Source organism: Sinohyriopsis cumingii, unplaced genomic scaffold (assembly GCF_028554795.1).
Source record: "Sinohyriopsis cumingii isolate HCF-2022 unplaced genomic scaffold, ASM2855479v2 utg002708l, whole genome shotgun sequence".
Taxonomy (NCBI): domain Eukaryota; kingdom Metazoa; phylum Mollusca; class Bivalvia; order Unionida; family Unionidae; genus Sinohyriopsis; species Sinohyriopsis cumingii.
In genome coordinates this window covers 105,494-122,786 of record NW_028316278.1, presented here as the reverse complement: position 1 = coordinate 122,786, position 17,293 = coordinate 105,494, and the positions used below count along the sequence as shown (strand labels likewise).

Sequence of the window (17,293 nt, the reverse complement as noted above, 5' to 3'; positions counted from 1 at the left end):
GAGAGAGAGAGAGTATTATTGTACAGGTCAGATAATTGTTAATTCATACTCTATTTAGATTGGAACCCGGGTCCATGGGTTTAATCGCCCTGCCTTCTTGCACCAATACGCACATCCCCACATAGAGAAATGAATATAGCCGTGGATTTGTGCGTAGCGTACAGACTCTAAAGGCGATACAGTAATTAACTCTCATCTTCATCTAAGTACTCGGCCACACCGGATTCCTCCTTCAGAAATCAAGACACATAGAGGTTATTATAGAAAGTTACAATTCAATTCGATTGTTTATTATCATAAGCATTTAATACTTACAGAATACATATTACAAATATTACAAATACTGCAGTGTTATCAAATGCTGTATGTACATCTTTAAACATAAATTCAAAACCGAAATCATCAAGAGCTGAAAAGGAGAGGTTGTACAATTATATACAATCTTTGTAAAATATTACCCTAGAATAATAATTTATCTCTTATTTTAAATGCTTCATAAACAAATTTCTCTAGCGAACATATCACTTTCTTATTTCTAGAAGTTAACAATGCAGTATGCTTGCACATGAATGGTTGTACTTTCGAATCAGATTTACCCGCAAGCTGGTATATACAGAACGTACTAAACTAAAATTATATTCATCCTCAATATTATGGCTGGCACAGATTACGCAATATTTTTCACTTCTATCGATTCTACAGCTTCCATATTTCCCAGTTTCAGGTTCCATATTTTCCGATAGGAAAGCATATGTAAGTCTTTATATAAGAATTGGAATATTTTTTGATCAATTTACAGAATCAGGAAATAAAAAATTCTAACCAAAACCAAATCTGTTTAAAAGAACCTTTCAGGAGTGAAGTCCAATTAATAATGTTATCTGATTCATTTTCAATACAGTATATAACACCTATATGCAGTCTCCGTAAAATATTTTCATAAGTTTTAATTCTAAACCAATATGTGACAAACTTAATCAGCTTGAAATATTTAAGCAGGATTCTTCCAATTTCAAAATATACACAGACGTCAGAATTAGATATGATTACAATTAAGAATATATATTTTTAAAATCCTTCGCTGTACACGTTTAGCGACGTAAGCTTGGTGGCAAACTCTTACCTTAGATGTGTAATTCAATACTGGAACAACAGAAATATAAAATATGTCTCAAAATTTCAATTTTCAAATTACTAATATAAACCAGAGTAGAGGGAACAATCGCTGGATCCTACAGGAGGATGCAATGGTTAAAGAGATGGGTGCCGTTACCTATGAACCCGGGTTTAACTCTCAGTAGAGAACAATTTAAAATGTATTTGATCTATTTATAATATTCTTTCTCCATATAAAATTTCACTTCATGCTATCACACATCCTCCTGTAGAATATAGGGACAACACTTTCTGCTGTTGCGACAGGGCGCGGAATCTCATCCACTTCTAAATTCATGCTTGTTCAATTAAGCCTCTGACAACAATAGTGCCGCTTTACATACATTCCTACCCACCCACTTACCTACATATCCATCCATCTATCTATCTATCTATCCATCTATCCATCCATCAATCCATCCATCCACTCATCCACTAAACCACCTACCCACCCATCTATCCATCAACTCACATATTTATCCATCTATTCATTCACCTATCTAACCACCCACCCATCCATTTATCTATCTATCTATCTATCTATATATCTATCTATCTATCTTGATGATACTGAAAACATTCCTTGTCGATGGAGATACCACCAAATTTTGAATCACAGGGGTCCATTCGGAAGATCATCTACATTAAATCAAATTGCAGAAATTTCCCAGACAATTGAGATTACAATAACAATTATAATAATTGAAATAGACCAGCTTACTTTTCACATAGTCAAAAGCCGCAATAACTAGCAACAATTATTGATTTTCTTAACCAATTGAACAAAGACGTAATTGGTCTTCAGGTCAACGAGGAAAAAAGTGGTGCCGAACGAGTATGAAAAGATTATATCAATATTTGTTTTCATATTCTTCTGGTCACTGCAGTTTTACAACGAGTTTTCAGATTACCGGACAGTTTTTTTTCAAATATGAGACGTTGTATATTAACAGCCGGATTTGTAGTGTCGATAGCGCCAGCAAGTTGGGTTTTGGCCGCTTCGGAATCCCCAGTCGTTCTCTACGATCAAGCCTTGAGGGTTAGCTAATGCTGAAGCACTCGTTGTTTGCTGATAATCGGAAACAATACCAACGTGACCATTCATTGCAATGACGTCACCCTTTGAAGGAATGTAGCATCTTTCCCAACAGCTAGAACTGCTTAAGTACACCGAATTCGGATTAGCCCACTCTTCTGCTCCAATCGGTGAATACCACAACCATCTTGATAATAAAAAGAACAAAATTAGAAATCCATTTTTCTTAAATAATTGTCTCTAGTTGGGCCTGAGATTGCTCGCTTGGCTGATGTTAGCATAATAACTAAAAGCAATAACCGTTGGTCAAGTATTACACGGCCAGGTGAACTGAGATAACAAAATCAATCACTTAAAGTCCAAATGACTAAATGACCATAAGTGCATTTTAATGTTCGTCGAACGTATTCGAGATAATATTGGTACAAAGTTACATAGTAAGTTTCATCAAAAACTGTAAATAAAAATAAATCTAATAGTATTACCTCAATATCATCCAGTAATAACCCCGATCATATCATTCATGTTCAGTGATTCCGCGGGGTATTTGGCTTCTACTAGATCTTGCTGACCACATGCTACAACGTAAGTATCATTTTAAATCTTCTTTTTAAAAAAAATTCCAAGGCGACAATTCGAGTCGGTATAACTCAGTCAACATGTGGAATTATGCTGGCTATCGAACTTGTCTGAGATTTAGTTGATATAATTTCACATAGCAAGTTTTTTGTGTGTTTTTTCTTTTTTGTTTTCAAAAACTGTTGATAAATTAAAGCACGAGTACTTACACAATATCAGCCAAAATCGTGCCAAGATCACATTAATATGCCTTGAGTTTGGGAGTTGCCCAACTTGACAGAGACCTTGCTGATATTTACAATGGAATACGTTTTATTTCACGTATTTAGGTATTGCATTATTTATGGAGTTAGATGACATGGTCAAGCTCAATTATGAGACCAAAACTAGATCTTTAAATATTTACTTTTACAGTGGTCAAATAGATCACTTACCCCACTTGGAAAAATGTAGATGTGAAAGAAAAGCTTGGCCATATCCAAGATGCTCACCTGTTTCTAAGTTCATCAAACCCACCTAAAGTCAAACTTCAAGATTTAGATGTAATTTGCCATACGTTTGTATAGGGTGTTGGAGGTAAAATCAAAATGAAATATTTGTGTAAAGAGTATTCTTAAAGAAGTTTGAACATGATCGATGTAATATATTTGTACGTTCGTTAAAACTCACTTAGGTGGGAAGACTTGTTACCTCTGAACCTAAGCGGAAAGATATTAACAACTTTCATGCCAATTATAGACACGTTTTTCACTTTTGACATAGATTTTATGAATGCATTATGGACAGATGCATCTGAAGCATATATTGAATTACACAACAAATTTACTGTAGAGAACTCGGATGGCTTTATTAAAGTTCCAATATGGATGAATCCTAATACCAAAATTGTAAATTCTAGTGTTATGTACACTCACTGGGTAAAAAAGGTGAATTTTGTGTGTAAAACTATATATACCGTATAAACATTTTAATAACAAATACGTTAAATTTTTAGTCTAGTGGTAACATGCATATTTACATATGTGTGTGTGCGTGCGTGCGTGTGTGTGTGTGTGCGTACGTGTATGTATGTATGTATGTATGTATGTATGTATGTACACTTGTGTGTATATACGTATACGTATAGAAAATGGTTACAATAAAAAATAAATTTTTTGCACTCCTCTCTCTCTCCCCGTAAAGAGACTGTTCGATACATTTGTTTTCTTCTTTTTTCTCTTTTGTATTGAGTTTAGAATTAGAATACAATACTATATCTTAGTATTAACCATAAGCCTATATAGAGTAACATGACCATATAATGAAAATTGTGAGGCAGTCAGTGGAATGGTTTCCCCAACCCACTGCTACCTATATACGGGGACTACTACTACTACTACTGCTAATAATAATAATAATAATAATAACAGCCAATGAACTATATGTATAGCCACATTTAATACCAACAATTTTTAAAAGGTTTACCACTGTTTTTGTTTGTGTAATTTGTATTTTATTTGGTAACTTGTAGCTTTACAGCTATTAACCATTTTCAGTTCAAGTTGTTCGTGCCTTTGATCGTTGCTGAAATTAATGAGATTTGTCTCTGACAAAAGCTCCAGAATGCCTGGGCGAATTCTCTTGCTCATCTGCTCTTTGGACAAGACAGATAAGTAAAAATGTCAGAGTGAATGAAGATAATGACAGTGGGAAATGCGACTGAAAACAAATTTTCCAATGAATAATTTTTCTCTCAAACAGTAGTTGTAAAGCGCACGTCAAACTGAGAACAGCTTGGACGCTGATATGTGTAGCAGAGAATGCCGGGAAATCCCTATGGCTACTAGCTCATATCGCTTGTAAGTTTAAGCCTTGTTGGGAAATCACAAAGTACTGAGTCTGTGTTTGAGACTGAGTTTCCACTATCAGCCAGTAGGAGACGATACTTTTAAAGAAACTTCATTTGTAATTGGTGAAAACAAGATATCAGGCTGAAACTCAAGGGTTGCATAATTTCCACACCAGAAGTTTAGCTGATCGCAGTTAGACCGTGTAATATACACATATATAAAGTATTTTCTCAACAAAACAGGACAGAGACAGCCTACCTGTTTGGCGCGGGGCAACCCTCCTCCTTTAGGACATCTCCAACAAAAATGTTGCATTTGTTGGTGTTTGCTCCAGTCTCGTGACTACTGGAATACAACCACTTCTCAGATCCGATGTACGACCGGGCTCTGTTACCAATACTCTCCCCAGACGATGAAGCCTGGCACACCTGAAAAGATTTTTATATATAATGTACCGACGGTAAATTTTCTAAGAAATTTTCATATCACGCTCAGATAATTTTATTTAATAAATTATAGAACATTAAGCAGAAGTAAATTGTCGGTTATTACAGACAGCACATTTGCATTCGTGTTTGTTTAAAAAATTATATAGAGAACCGTTTTAAAAATGAATCTAGCAAACATGTAGCACGTGTTAAATACTTTTAAAATAATACTCACCAGACAAATACAAAGGGCCACGAAAAGGCTCAAGATACGTTTCTTGTGACACATGGCTGACATTCAATTGCTCTCTATCTGTGACTACAGCGTTCTTTATATCTGTATTTATAACAGTGGTCGAAAAAAATGCATCCTTGTTTAAGATCTGTTTATACTTGTTTTGTGTCAACACCAGGAACAGCCATGTTGATAAATAGTTTTGTTTACATTTAAATTATTTAACTTGACTATACTATACCCTATGCTATTCGTTTTTGTAATAAATGGCATGATTTTTGCAACGTCTTGTGGAATTGTTTACTTCTACACATAATCTCTTCCAGCGAAGCTTGTACGTCTTATTTTTCTACTTTCGCATCCTTGCTGCGGTTGACAGGTGATTATCATGTCGTCCTGTTTCATAATAGCAAAATTCGTATGTAGAGAAGATTGTTAAGAAAATGAAAACTCTATACACTTACTAATCGAAATCTTTGTACTTTTCATTCAAAAACTCCTTCCACAAAATCATTCTTAGCATTCGTCGTAATAATCCACCAAATACAAATCTGATATCTGCTTCTAAGCATGTATCAACTGTACTCTAATTGCATGTATCACCTGTATTCTAATTGCATGTATCAACTGTACTCTAATTGCATATATCAACTGTACTATAATTGTATGAGCCACATTTAGTTTGATAACTGTGCCGTTCTTAATGTAAGGGAGGTAATAAAATTCAAACTTTTATTTCATTTTGTTTATATGTAATTAAACGAGTCATTTGCATGATTATAAGGCTTGATGATGATGATGATGATGATGATGATACTAATTTGTATAATCTGTGCACACTGTCGCGGAATAAGGCAAGAAAATAATTCGGTTTTGCATTAAATGTATATTTGATTTTGTCGACGCGTACAACGTTAACTAGAGTAGCTTGTTTTATTACCTTGACATATAGTGATTTAATGAGTACATCTCGCTGTAGGTCGCTCGTAGCGTGATGCCCATGTTTCTCGATATGCACGGGTACTTTCCCTTTGGGTATTGAACGCGTATATATATATATATATATATATATATATATATATATATATATATATATATATATATATATATATATATATATATATTTATTTATTTATTTATTTATTTATTTTTGTTTCTTTTGTGAATGTTTTTAGGGTGTGTGCGAGAGTCGGGTATTGCATAGATTGTTTCATTTATTATCTTATCGTACAATACATAAGTCTCATCATTCACGCACATTATGTTTGTGTTATTCATTTAGTCCAAAGCCCACTCGGCTTCAATCATGTTGCACACATTATAAATTATATGTATCTATCAATATATGTATATATTTGACAACCTGCACATTGACCACATTCTTTAAACATTATCTGTCTGCACGTATGATACACGAGCAGAACAGCAAGAATTACATGACACAGAGAAACTAAAAAGTATGTATATTTTCAACATTGTTTAAATATGATGGCAAAATCTACCCAAGAACATCAGGAATGAAGAAAGGTTGGATGCGCTCCCATTGGATAGCGAAGAATCAGCACACACATTTATATGCAAGAAATTAAAGAACTGATATTTCAGAGAACAATTAACTTTCTTTCTGAAATTAATGCAAGGAAAGCGACTTACAAAACTGAGAAACAAATTATATTTTTATGGTCATAAAATTAATTGAATGATTTACTGATTCAATCCATTTATAGTTTAACCATTTTAAATTGATTCTTTACATTAATTTACGTTTTACTTAACAAAATATATGTGGAGAAGGCCTGATGCATTATGCAGGGAGCTTTTGTTAACAGGGATTTTTTCGGCATTACGTGACAACCTGTTCGACATAGGCTTTGTGTGATCAGTTCGGCATTTTATTGGTTGCAGCAACCAGCGACAGGAACCTGGTAGTTGTTCACCGAATGATTATGTTGAAAATCACGAGTCATTTTTACAAAGATTGCCTGACTTTAATATTTACGAAATTTTTATACAGCAACATTTGAAAGGCGGCTTTTATCTTGAAGTCACGTGATTATTGATCCTGTTATGTTAGTCTTAGTCTATTTTAGAGCATATTTTTTTTCCTCTCTCAATTTTGTTGGTGTTACAAGAGTTCGATGTAGACATTCTTGGTGTGGATTTAAAGGTAATTGTTTATTCTTTAGAATATGAGTTTATTGAGTGCTTGTCTGTGTGTATTTCGGTGACAGTGCACAATGATTAATAAGACCTTGGTGATGATCCGGAAGTGAAATATGTGTTCCATTGCACGTAGTTTTGTTCAGTCTAGCCTCTCAAAGAAATGGCGGTAAACCTATGACAGAAACCTCCCTGTTAAGTCATCATTGAAGGTATTTTAGATTAACATATGATTTGTAATGACACAGTGGAAAGTTCAGTACTGATAAACAAATGTAGAGACTATAAAGGAAAATGAATTGTAATCCGAGACCGTATGCCGCCAGATCCACCTGGGTAGTCATGTTCAAAATGGAGAGTACTAGGTCAAATCTTGTCAAAGCTCTAGTTTAAATAAAGACGTAACGATGTATCTACTCACAAGTTTTGAGAAGGTACTGCATCGCCCTATCCATTTAATGCTGATAGAACACAGTGTAATGATAAAATGTAAGGCATCCACCCTGATATTTATGTTGTCGGTGTGCCACGTCTTTTGGGCAATTTAAGTTAAGATTCGTAATCAATTTCTTCTCCTTTTGAAGATTTTTTCTTGCGAAAGATAGGATATCTGGGGCACGAAAAAATAACAGGACAGGGACCACAGGAACAAATGTGAATCGTATTAGTTAGGTACTGAGGGCGGGAAGGAGAGTGTTGTTTATTCACATTGTATTTTATTTGCTTGACGGTTGACTTTAAACACGTTCAAGGTGAAATCAACACAGAGGTATATTAAAACATGTGTAAATACAATTTTAAAGACGCCCCCTCTCTTTGTAAAGGGTAAGGGTTGATTGGCGGATTGTACCTTCTTTCAGTGTGTCCGCTTTATTCGGTTCTCGTTATCTAGCAGATGATCTAGTAAACTTATAGGTAAAATAAACAGAGATCTGAACCGATATATAGAACAGAACAACTCGAGCCCCCGTACATAGAAAAATCAAAATTTAATCGATTACATAAACAGTGGTGATAACACAATACATAGGAAGATGCACTTCTTTTAGAATAAACCTTTCACCAAATTTCAAAACAAATATACTTATAAAAATAGTTGATCTGTTTTACTGATAGAATTAGTTCATCATACGATCGAGTTTAACATTCGAAGTTGTTGCCTTGTGCAATTGCATGACCTCCTTATATCCGGTTCACTCCAATTTCACTGTAGCTGTTCTGTCCTTTCGAATTTCCTTTTTTTTCTCTCCAACATTCCTACTGTTCCGCCTCCCTTCGGCCTTAAAACTTTGTGTGGTTAGGTAGATATGTAAGCATGTAGATACACAGATATGTGGATACCTCAGTGTGTTGGTACATCTGAGGATACTTCTGGGAATATATCTGAAGAGATATTTTCCACTTTGAAAACAGAGAACAACCTAAATATTCTGTCGTTTATTCTACAGGGAGAACAATACTCCCCTCTCGTGATCTGATCTTACTATCGGTATTGAAACATATACCAAAGCTATCAGTCGGCCCAAGCATAACAGACCAAGACAAACCTAGTTTCATAAGATATATGTACTTCTTAATGGCTAATTCAACACTCGAATTAACACACACACACACACACACACAAGATATAACAGTTCCGCTCTTGTCTCAATTACACAAATGAATGAATGAAATTGGCTAGCTTTACGTTATGTTCAGCAAATACACACATTCAAGTCTTTAGCACACATGCAATTACCTAAGATCGGCGAAAACACACGGCCTCTCGTCACTCGTATTAACTAAAGTAAGACATGAAATTCTTAGAACCTAATTCCTATAAAGACAAGACGAATAATTCAAACAATTCGACATGATATAAAGAAAATTATTGTACGAATTCATATATATATATATATATATATATATATATATATATATATATATATATATATATATATATGTTGTTATTGTAGGGTTTAACGCCATTTTTCAGCACAAGATAGGCTATACATGGCGGCGAGTATAACTGGTGGAGGAAGAACCCTGCGAAACCCAGGGAAGAACCACCGACCCACGAGAAGCTACTGGCAGGCTTTCCCACGTACCCGCGCTAGCGAGCCTTGGACTCGAACCAACGCAGACAGAGGTGAGATGGCAGTGATCCGGAACGGTGAGCGCTGTAGACCACTCGGCTATATATATATATAAACTCAACACTGTTATACTTGTATCAAGATAGTTGATCTACGAATTTAACTAATAAATTCATGCAAATATTATCCTTAATTCAGGCAAAACATTATATATATATATATATATATATATATATATATATATATATATATATATATATATATATATATATATATATATATATATATATATCAACCAATTTCCTGAAATTGACGCAAATACCCTTTTGTTTTCGCTTTCAAGCGTTTCTCGCTTCTACCGCCAAAATTGTGTCCGTCGACCTTCCAGACATCCGGTCCCTTGGACAAAAGTTTTACGAGAGAATGTCTTCCAAACTGAGTCCCCTGTACCTTTACTCTTGCAGCAAAGCAAAGAAATTTCGTGTGGGAAACACGCCCCTATTTAGCGTAACCAATCAGAATGAAATGTATTTACCGTCTTTTATCTAGGCGCCAAAATTTTCAAGTTTGACAGTTCCACTATGAAATCAAAGTTAGCCGTGTCCCTAATAGTCCGTCTCGTGGTTAAGTAAACGAATGCTTAATTTAAAAATCACTACCATTACCGACCAGACATTTAAATCGTTGCTGTATAGCGATTAAACAAGTGCCTGTCCCCATAAATCTAATTAATTGTTCTCTGGCCCAAACTAATGTGTTTTCCGTAGATCGACAGAAATTTGCCCTATCACAACAATGTACCCCTGACAATGTATGCAATAAGATGAGATAAACATTCGAAAATATTACATTTTGAAATAATGCATTCTTTAATAGATCGACAAATTAGTCAAACTTCGATATCCCAGTGGATGAAACACTTTTATTTAAACTTAAGAAGTTATATATACCTTAATTTAAAAAAAAATAAAGTGTTGTTTTATGTTTATAGTTCGTGATATGTGGAACGTTCTTAATTTGTGTTATTGGCAGATCTGTTTCCTGATAACCGTTGAAACTGCATTGTTACTAATAAATTTGTCTGAGCTTTATCTAATGGCTCTTTAATAAGATATTTAACCTTTCTTAATACAAGTGTCTCGACTAACATGTGTAACAGGTGGTTGGTAGTGGTGTGGTGCGATGTTAGAGTGGAAATTTGAAACATTTACGATGAATAGATGATTGATATAAGAGGGCTTTTTTGTTTGTTTAATTAATTAATTAAGTTAACTAAAATTGGATTGAGACGAATAGAAAATCGAACTGAACGCTACAATCATAATCAGACTAAATGAATTTCTTTTTCTCTCGACAGATGGCAACTCAAACAATCAATTCCCTTCAATTAGATAACAAGTGATAACAACGTTCGTACATTTTATGTTTCGAGATATAAGTTATCTTTATATAAACAAATGCAATAAATAATGCCAGGGAAAATTCTAGGAATGGATATCATTTATATACCAAATAAAAATTAGAAATTAATTAAACATATTTTTCGTCATATTTTACATCACGACGTCACATCTTGGTGTTTTGCAGAAAGAGTCTGGCATCTAAAGGAATAATTACAAATTTTTATGTAAATAATTTCATTGCTTCATTTTAATCTGCGTTTAATATATAAATTTATCATAGGGCTACTGTGTTATTGGTTTGGTTTTGGTTTGGTCTGATACTGTACTGAGCAGGAACACGTATAAGTTATTTTGTGGAGTGCTAATTGGAAAAAAAGTGCCTTGCCTAAAGAAAATCACGTTGACCCGCCCAATCTGATCCGATGGTAGAACTCGAACCCACATCCTTTCCGGTTGGAGTCTCTGACGCTAACCACTGATCTGGCTGATATTTAGACTCATATATCTATATTATATTTTCCAATATGGCAAACGTTTAATACCACCCTGTGATCTTCTGTTGTCCATCGTGTCTGAAGATGAATCTAGTTGTGCAGCACAAGGTGAATATGCAAGTGGCTCCAAAGCTGGATGCACACAGGATGTTACAGATTGGACATTGGAAGTCTGTAGACGTGATTGTTCGGGATACTCGTTGTTCTCTCGTTGATGTTCGGCATTAGCTGCGGTCATCCTCCACTATTTCATCAGCCTTTGCGATGTGCTTGCGCCAGGTAGACCGCTGCATGGCAGAGGATTCCAGCTAGCTGGGTTGAATTCCGCACCATTTCAGGTTACACTTAAGGTTGTCTTTACACTTTTTCCTGGAGTGCCCTCGTGTCCGCTTTGCCTGCTGAGCTCATCATAGACGATCTGTTTCGGAATTATGTTCTCCCCCATCCGAATGACGTTGCTATTCCATCTGAGCTGGGCTTTAAGCAGCAGTCCCTCAATGCTACGAACTCCGGGGCTGTTGAAGACTTCTAATTTGGACACCCAGTCTTGGCATCACACGTACATTATTCACCGTAGCAAGTATAGCCATGATGGACCAATTGATCCCTGAGCGGTCGTCTTCATGGATATGGTGGGGGCATATAAAGCGTAGGTGTAACAAACACGACATCCAAATGTAAAATAAAGTAAATTAAATCTATCAAATATCATTTTAATTGTACGTTTAACAATGGCCTTTCGCAAACTGTCATAAGTAATATGCTTTCATAATAGTAATTATCGTAAAGAAATGAAAGTCAGAGTCGGAATTTTGGATGAGCATTGGGTCAATGGTTAGTGTTCCAGACTGGCGACCGCGAGGCTGCGGATTTAAATCCTGTCACCTACACTGTTGTGTTCCTGAACAATGTACCTTATCCCAGTTGCCTCGGCATTAAAGTACATACCTATGCTGCATGGCGTTAAAATACCAACCTGAACAAAACTGGGTCGGATTTTCATTTCGAATGATATCTCCTGGAGTGGAATAAATACCAGATATATAGGGCGTTCACTATATCAGTATATCGGCAACATAAAGAGCGCATTGACTCTTCAACATAGGAATGTCGCACTAATGCGTCTTTTCAATAGTCTTGCTGTTTGTTTTGTTTAATAAGTTGTTCGATTCGCGACAATACACATATAGCATTCACGTTCATAAAAGAACAACTTTCTATTGTAAACAAACAATGGACGCAGACGCCAGCACTTTTGATTTGTACACAAATCATGTACACTCGCGTAAGAGGCTCTTTACGTTGTGGTTGTTTAAATTTGTTTCTGAATGAACTAAAACGGATGTTTCGTGGACTGCCACATACCAGCTGCTTTGGCACATTCCGCGTTGATACAATGTTACGGATTTAGGCTAGCTACAAATAACATACAAGTGACAAGTCATATACTCTCTTCTTTAGCTGGTGATTAGAATGGGAAAATAAAATAAACTTACACTTCGTCATATATAAATCCAGTCAATAATCACGAAATTTCCTAGAATCGAGAAAAATACCAAAATCTATTCATTCCAGATCAAATGGAAAAGTTGTTACAGTGCACATTCATTCACAATATAACTCCAAATTTCAATTTTAACTAGACACGCCATTTTCTTTCGAAAGTTATGTCGAGCGCGCGACTAAGTTCAGATTTATCTGGGCGGAGTTATGTGCGCAGTAATAATTTTGATTTGTGTAATGATGAATATGCGCTTGTATATTTAGTTTGGAATGCGGCATACATTCATTTACGTTGTTTCTTGTAGTGTATTGTGTTTATATAATTAAACCTTAGGTAGAATTAAAAAAATGAGCATATAATCAAAAGGTTACTGAATTTGTATGGGAAAATATGAACTCGTTTTGTCGGAAGGATATGCTTCACTCCCAAGGTCGTGCAGTATTCCATCCCAAAACTCGTTCATATTTTCCCATACAAATGCAGTAACCTATAATTATATTTAAAATAATATCTTATATTTAAAATACTATATTATATAAGTCATCTTCATATTAAACACCAATATTATGTAACTGCAACCTCCACAAGGGTTTTATCTACAGCTGTCTTCATTACTTTACGGCAATTACAATGTTGTTGGTGTATTTTTATTCTAATTGCTTGCTTGCTTGCTATATTGATTGATTTATTGATTGCCTTGCAATTAGACTTTAGTGCGAGATAACGAGTTTCGGAATAGTGCACCGCTCAAGAGACTATAACAGTTAGCTGCATTCAATCGTTTTATGGCAGGAAATCGGCATGATAGTCAATAATTATTTTGCTGACAGAAAAGAGTAATGTCTTTCTTGTATAAAGGAACGACCCCATCCGGATGGATCATATATATATACATTTCGACTAAATGTACTGGATAAAGATTTTGAACTGATGATAAATAATGAATCACTTTGGAGTTCTGGAATAAAATGTAGGGAATGGATAACAAACAGAAAATGGAGAGAAGGCTACCCGCTTGATGAAACGCATGAGAAATACAAAATATATTCCTAATGAGCATAGCCATATGAGTAGTAATTGCTTCTTAATTATAATTATGCTCATTATTTCAACATGGAATATACGTGGTATAGTGTATAGTACGCAGAAACTAATTGAATTGTTACCAGGCACAGATCTATTTATTATCACTGAACATTGGCACTGTACAAAGAATCTAACGTATTTAGATAAATTACATGATGCGCTACCTACTGAAGAGATACAACAATGCTATAGAGGCAGTGGCGGGGTTGATGTATTTTATAGATCATCACTATGCAAGTTAAGCACCTTACAAAATGAGTTCCCAAATATTATGGCGGTGAAAGTCTTAGTGAGAGAGTTGGAACTTATAATTTTGATTTCAACCTACTTTCCCTCGACAGCTAGAACTGATGATGCATATGACATATTTTGTGAAAATGTTTTTGATGTGTATGATAGGTATTCTGCTGAAAATATAAGCATAATTATAGGCGACATGGATGCAGATCTTGTGTGTAAAAATCCATCAAGAAGAGATCTTGCTCTCAAAAAAAAAGAATAGAACAGAGAAACATGTTGCTACGTTGGTGATAAAACCACATGAACATTACATCACGTATAGATCAAAAGACGTGTCACGAACGTCCACACTTGATTATATATTAATACCTGAAATAATCAGAGGTGCTGTAAAAAGACACATAGTCAATGACAAAATTGATTTCTCAATATCGGATCACCTACCTATTACAGCAGCACTTGCAAAAGATATATTGAAGGAAAATAAAAAGACATGTATCTCCAAGAACGAAATGGAACTTGGCAAATCCATTAAAAATGAGCATGCATAAATCTGATGTTAGTTCATTCTTGAATTTCACATATCAGTGTAAAAAGGTTGAAGATATAGAGAAGTATAATGAATTGATAACTAAGAGTGTAATAACTGCATCAGACAGATATATTCCAAAGTCCGAATTCAAATCGCACTTGAAACCATATTGGAAGAAAAGTGGGCTTAAAAATTACGTCAGAATATGAGAAAAGCGCGTGGAGAATGGATCAAAGCAGGAAAAAATAGAAGCACAGAGTGTAACATCAAAAGAAAATACAAGGACGCAATAAGAAAGTTTAGAAAGAAACATTTGCTAGAGAAAAAGGTATATAAAGAGTGCATACTTGAAGAGGTAGAAAAGGGTACAGAAATGGTAATAGACGAATTATTTGCAGTCATACGGGAAAATAGGAAAGATAAATCGGATATTAGTAATATTACATTTCGAGGAGTAGAATCTAAAAATAATTTGGATGAATGTGTCAATCTATGGAAACTATATTTTTCTGAATTAAGTGGCACAAAAGATGAGGAACATAATGATTGTGTCAAAATGAATAATATGTACGAAGAAAGCAAACTAGAGACTGATAACAAAATGTAATAATATTATAGAGGAAGAAGTGTTGCAGCATATCAAGTCTCTAAAAACAAACAAAATCACCAGGCATTGATTGCGTATCGAATGAGCACTTAAAGTATGGTGGAAAATATTTAATCAGACATTTAACTGCCCTTCTTAATTGCATGATCCAGTATGAGCATTTGCCTAATGTATATAGATGTGGGATGATTATACCGATATACAAACAAAATGGTAAAGATAACAAGGATCCGATGAATTATCGTGGTATAACAATGACATCTTGTCTGGGAAAATTGTTTGAAAAAATATTGATGACCAGAAATCAAAAGTATTTAGACATCCTTATCAATTTGGATTTCGTAAGGAGGCAGGACTATCTCCGCTGCATTTACTCTTCAAGAATGTTTGATGTACGTTAATAATCATAACTCTAATGTATATGCTGTTTTTCTGGATAATGAAAAGGCATTGGATAGACTATGGCATTGTGGACTACTAAACAAACTAAAAATATTAGGAATTAATGCAAAAATATGGAGAATAATCGCCCATTCCTACACAGTCAAGTGCCTGTGTAGCGTATACAGGATGTATATCAAACACATTTCCATTACGGAGAGGCGTTGGTCAAGGGCGTGTAATGCCGGCTTTTTTATTTCTCGTGTACATAAATGACCTATTGAATGAACTAGTAATGACTATTTGCGGGATAATAGTGAATCAGATGAACATAACTGGCATGCTTTCGGTAGACGACACTGCTCTACTAAGCTCTACGCTGAATGGATTACAAATACTCGTGAATACAGCTTATCAGTATGCACAAAAGTGAAAATTGAAATATGACTCTAACAAGAGTAATTGGATGATATTTAGTATAAAAAAAGGAAGTGTACTCATCAAATGGAATTACTCTGGGTACACAGAAAATTCCTAGAGCAAAAAAAGTGAAATATGCAGGAGTTACCTTTTCACAACCAGTGAAAACTAATGATCGTATAGTCTATTCCTACGATAAAGCTAAACGTGTAACAAACTCACTATACCCAATTGGATTAAATGCAAATGGGATGAATCCTATAGTTTCTGGGAAAGTCTGGGAAAGAGTTGTATTGCCATCTACTTTGCATAGTTCAGAACTCTGGTTTAATATGTCATATCAGGGCATTGACTCAATGAAGAAAATGCGACGATATTTCGCCCGGAGAGTACAAGATTTCGCTCAAAGATCGTCAATTGGATCTACGACATCATGCTTGGGGATGATATCATTGGAAGCTCGCATAGATAAGCAAAAACGCGTATTCCTTGGTCGCATGTGTAGAACATCACCAAACTTAACTGCTAAAATGGTTTTCCTCTGGGCTGTTGGAAATTTGATTTTTGCCCCCAACATAGCTACAATTCTATTATTTATGATATAAATACTGTACTCAAAAAGTATGATTTAGAACACTATCTCAACGACTTTATTTTCACTGGAAAATTTCCAGACAAAATAACATGGAAAAACTTAATTGGGACGAGAATACAGATATTTGAGGAGAGAAAACATGAAATGAGTATCAGAAATCCATCGAAAGGATTCGGTAGATTTTTAAAAAATTAATCCAGGACTAAAAATGCATCATCTATGGAAAATAGCTTACACTGACTCAAGCAGAAAAATGGAATATGGGACATTAATTCGTATTGGAGGAATGCAAGCAAGACCTGGACTGTGTCCCCTATGTGGCAAAATGAGTCATGACAGTATTTTGCACATTTCTATGAATTGTGCCTTAACCTTAGACGACAGAAACCGCTTGATGGAATGTCTATTTTCGTATATGCCTCCAGTGATTTACCGTGATTTCTGTGGTCAGATCGATGATGTTATACTGATTATACTACTTGGTGGTTTATATGACATATCAGAACGTTTAGAACTTGAGGCATGGATAAATGT

The 17,293-nt window shown here is 34.9% G+C and overlaps 1 protein-coding gene across 1 annotated transcript; it reads right to left on the bottom strand.

The window, feature by feature from the left end:
* Positions 1-268: 268 nt before the first annotated feature.
* Positions 269-5,371, bottom strand: LOC149770092 (uncharacterized). Its single transcript, XM_089949413.1, has 3 exons — positions 5,263-5,371; positions 4,858-5,027; positions 269-2,378 (listed from the first exon to the last, which is right to left on the bottom strand). Exons 1-3 carry the CDS (start codon positions 5,323-5,325, stop codon positions 2,102-2,104), a joined length of 510 nt encoding a protein of 169 aa, XP_089805539.1. The 5' UTR covers positions 5,326-5,371; the 3' UTR covers positions 269-2,101.
* Between the last annotated feature and the right edge of the window lie 11,922 nt (positions 5,372-17,293).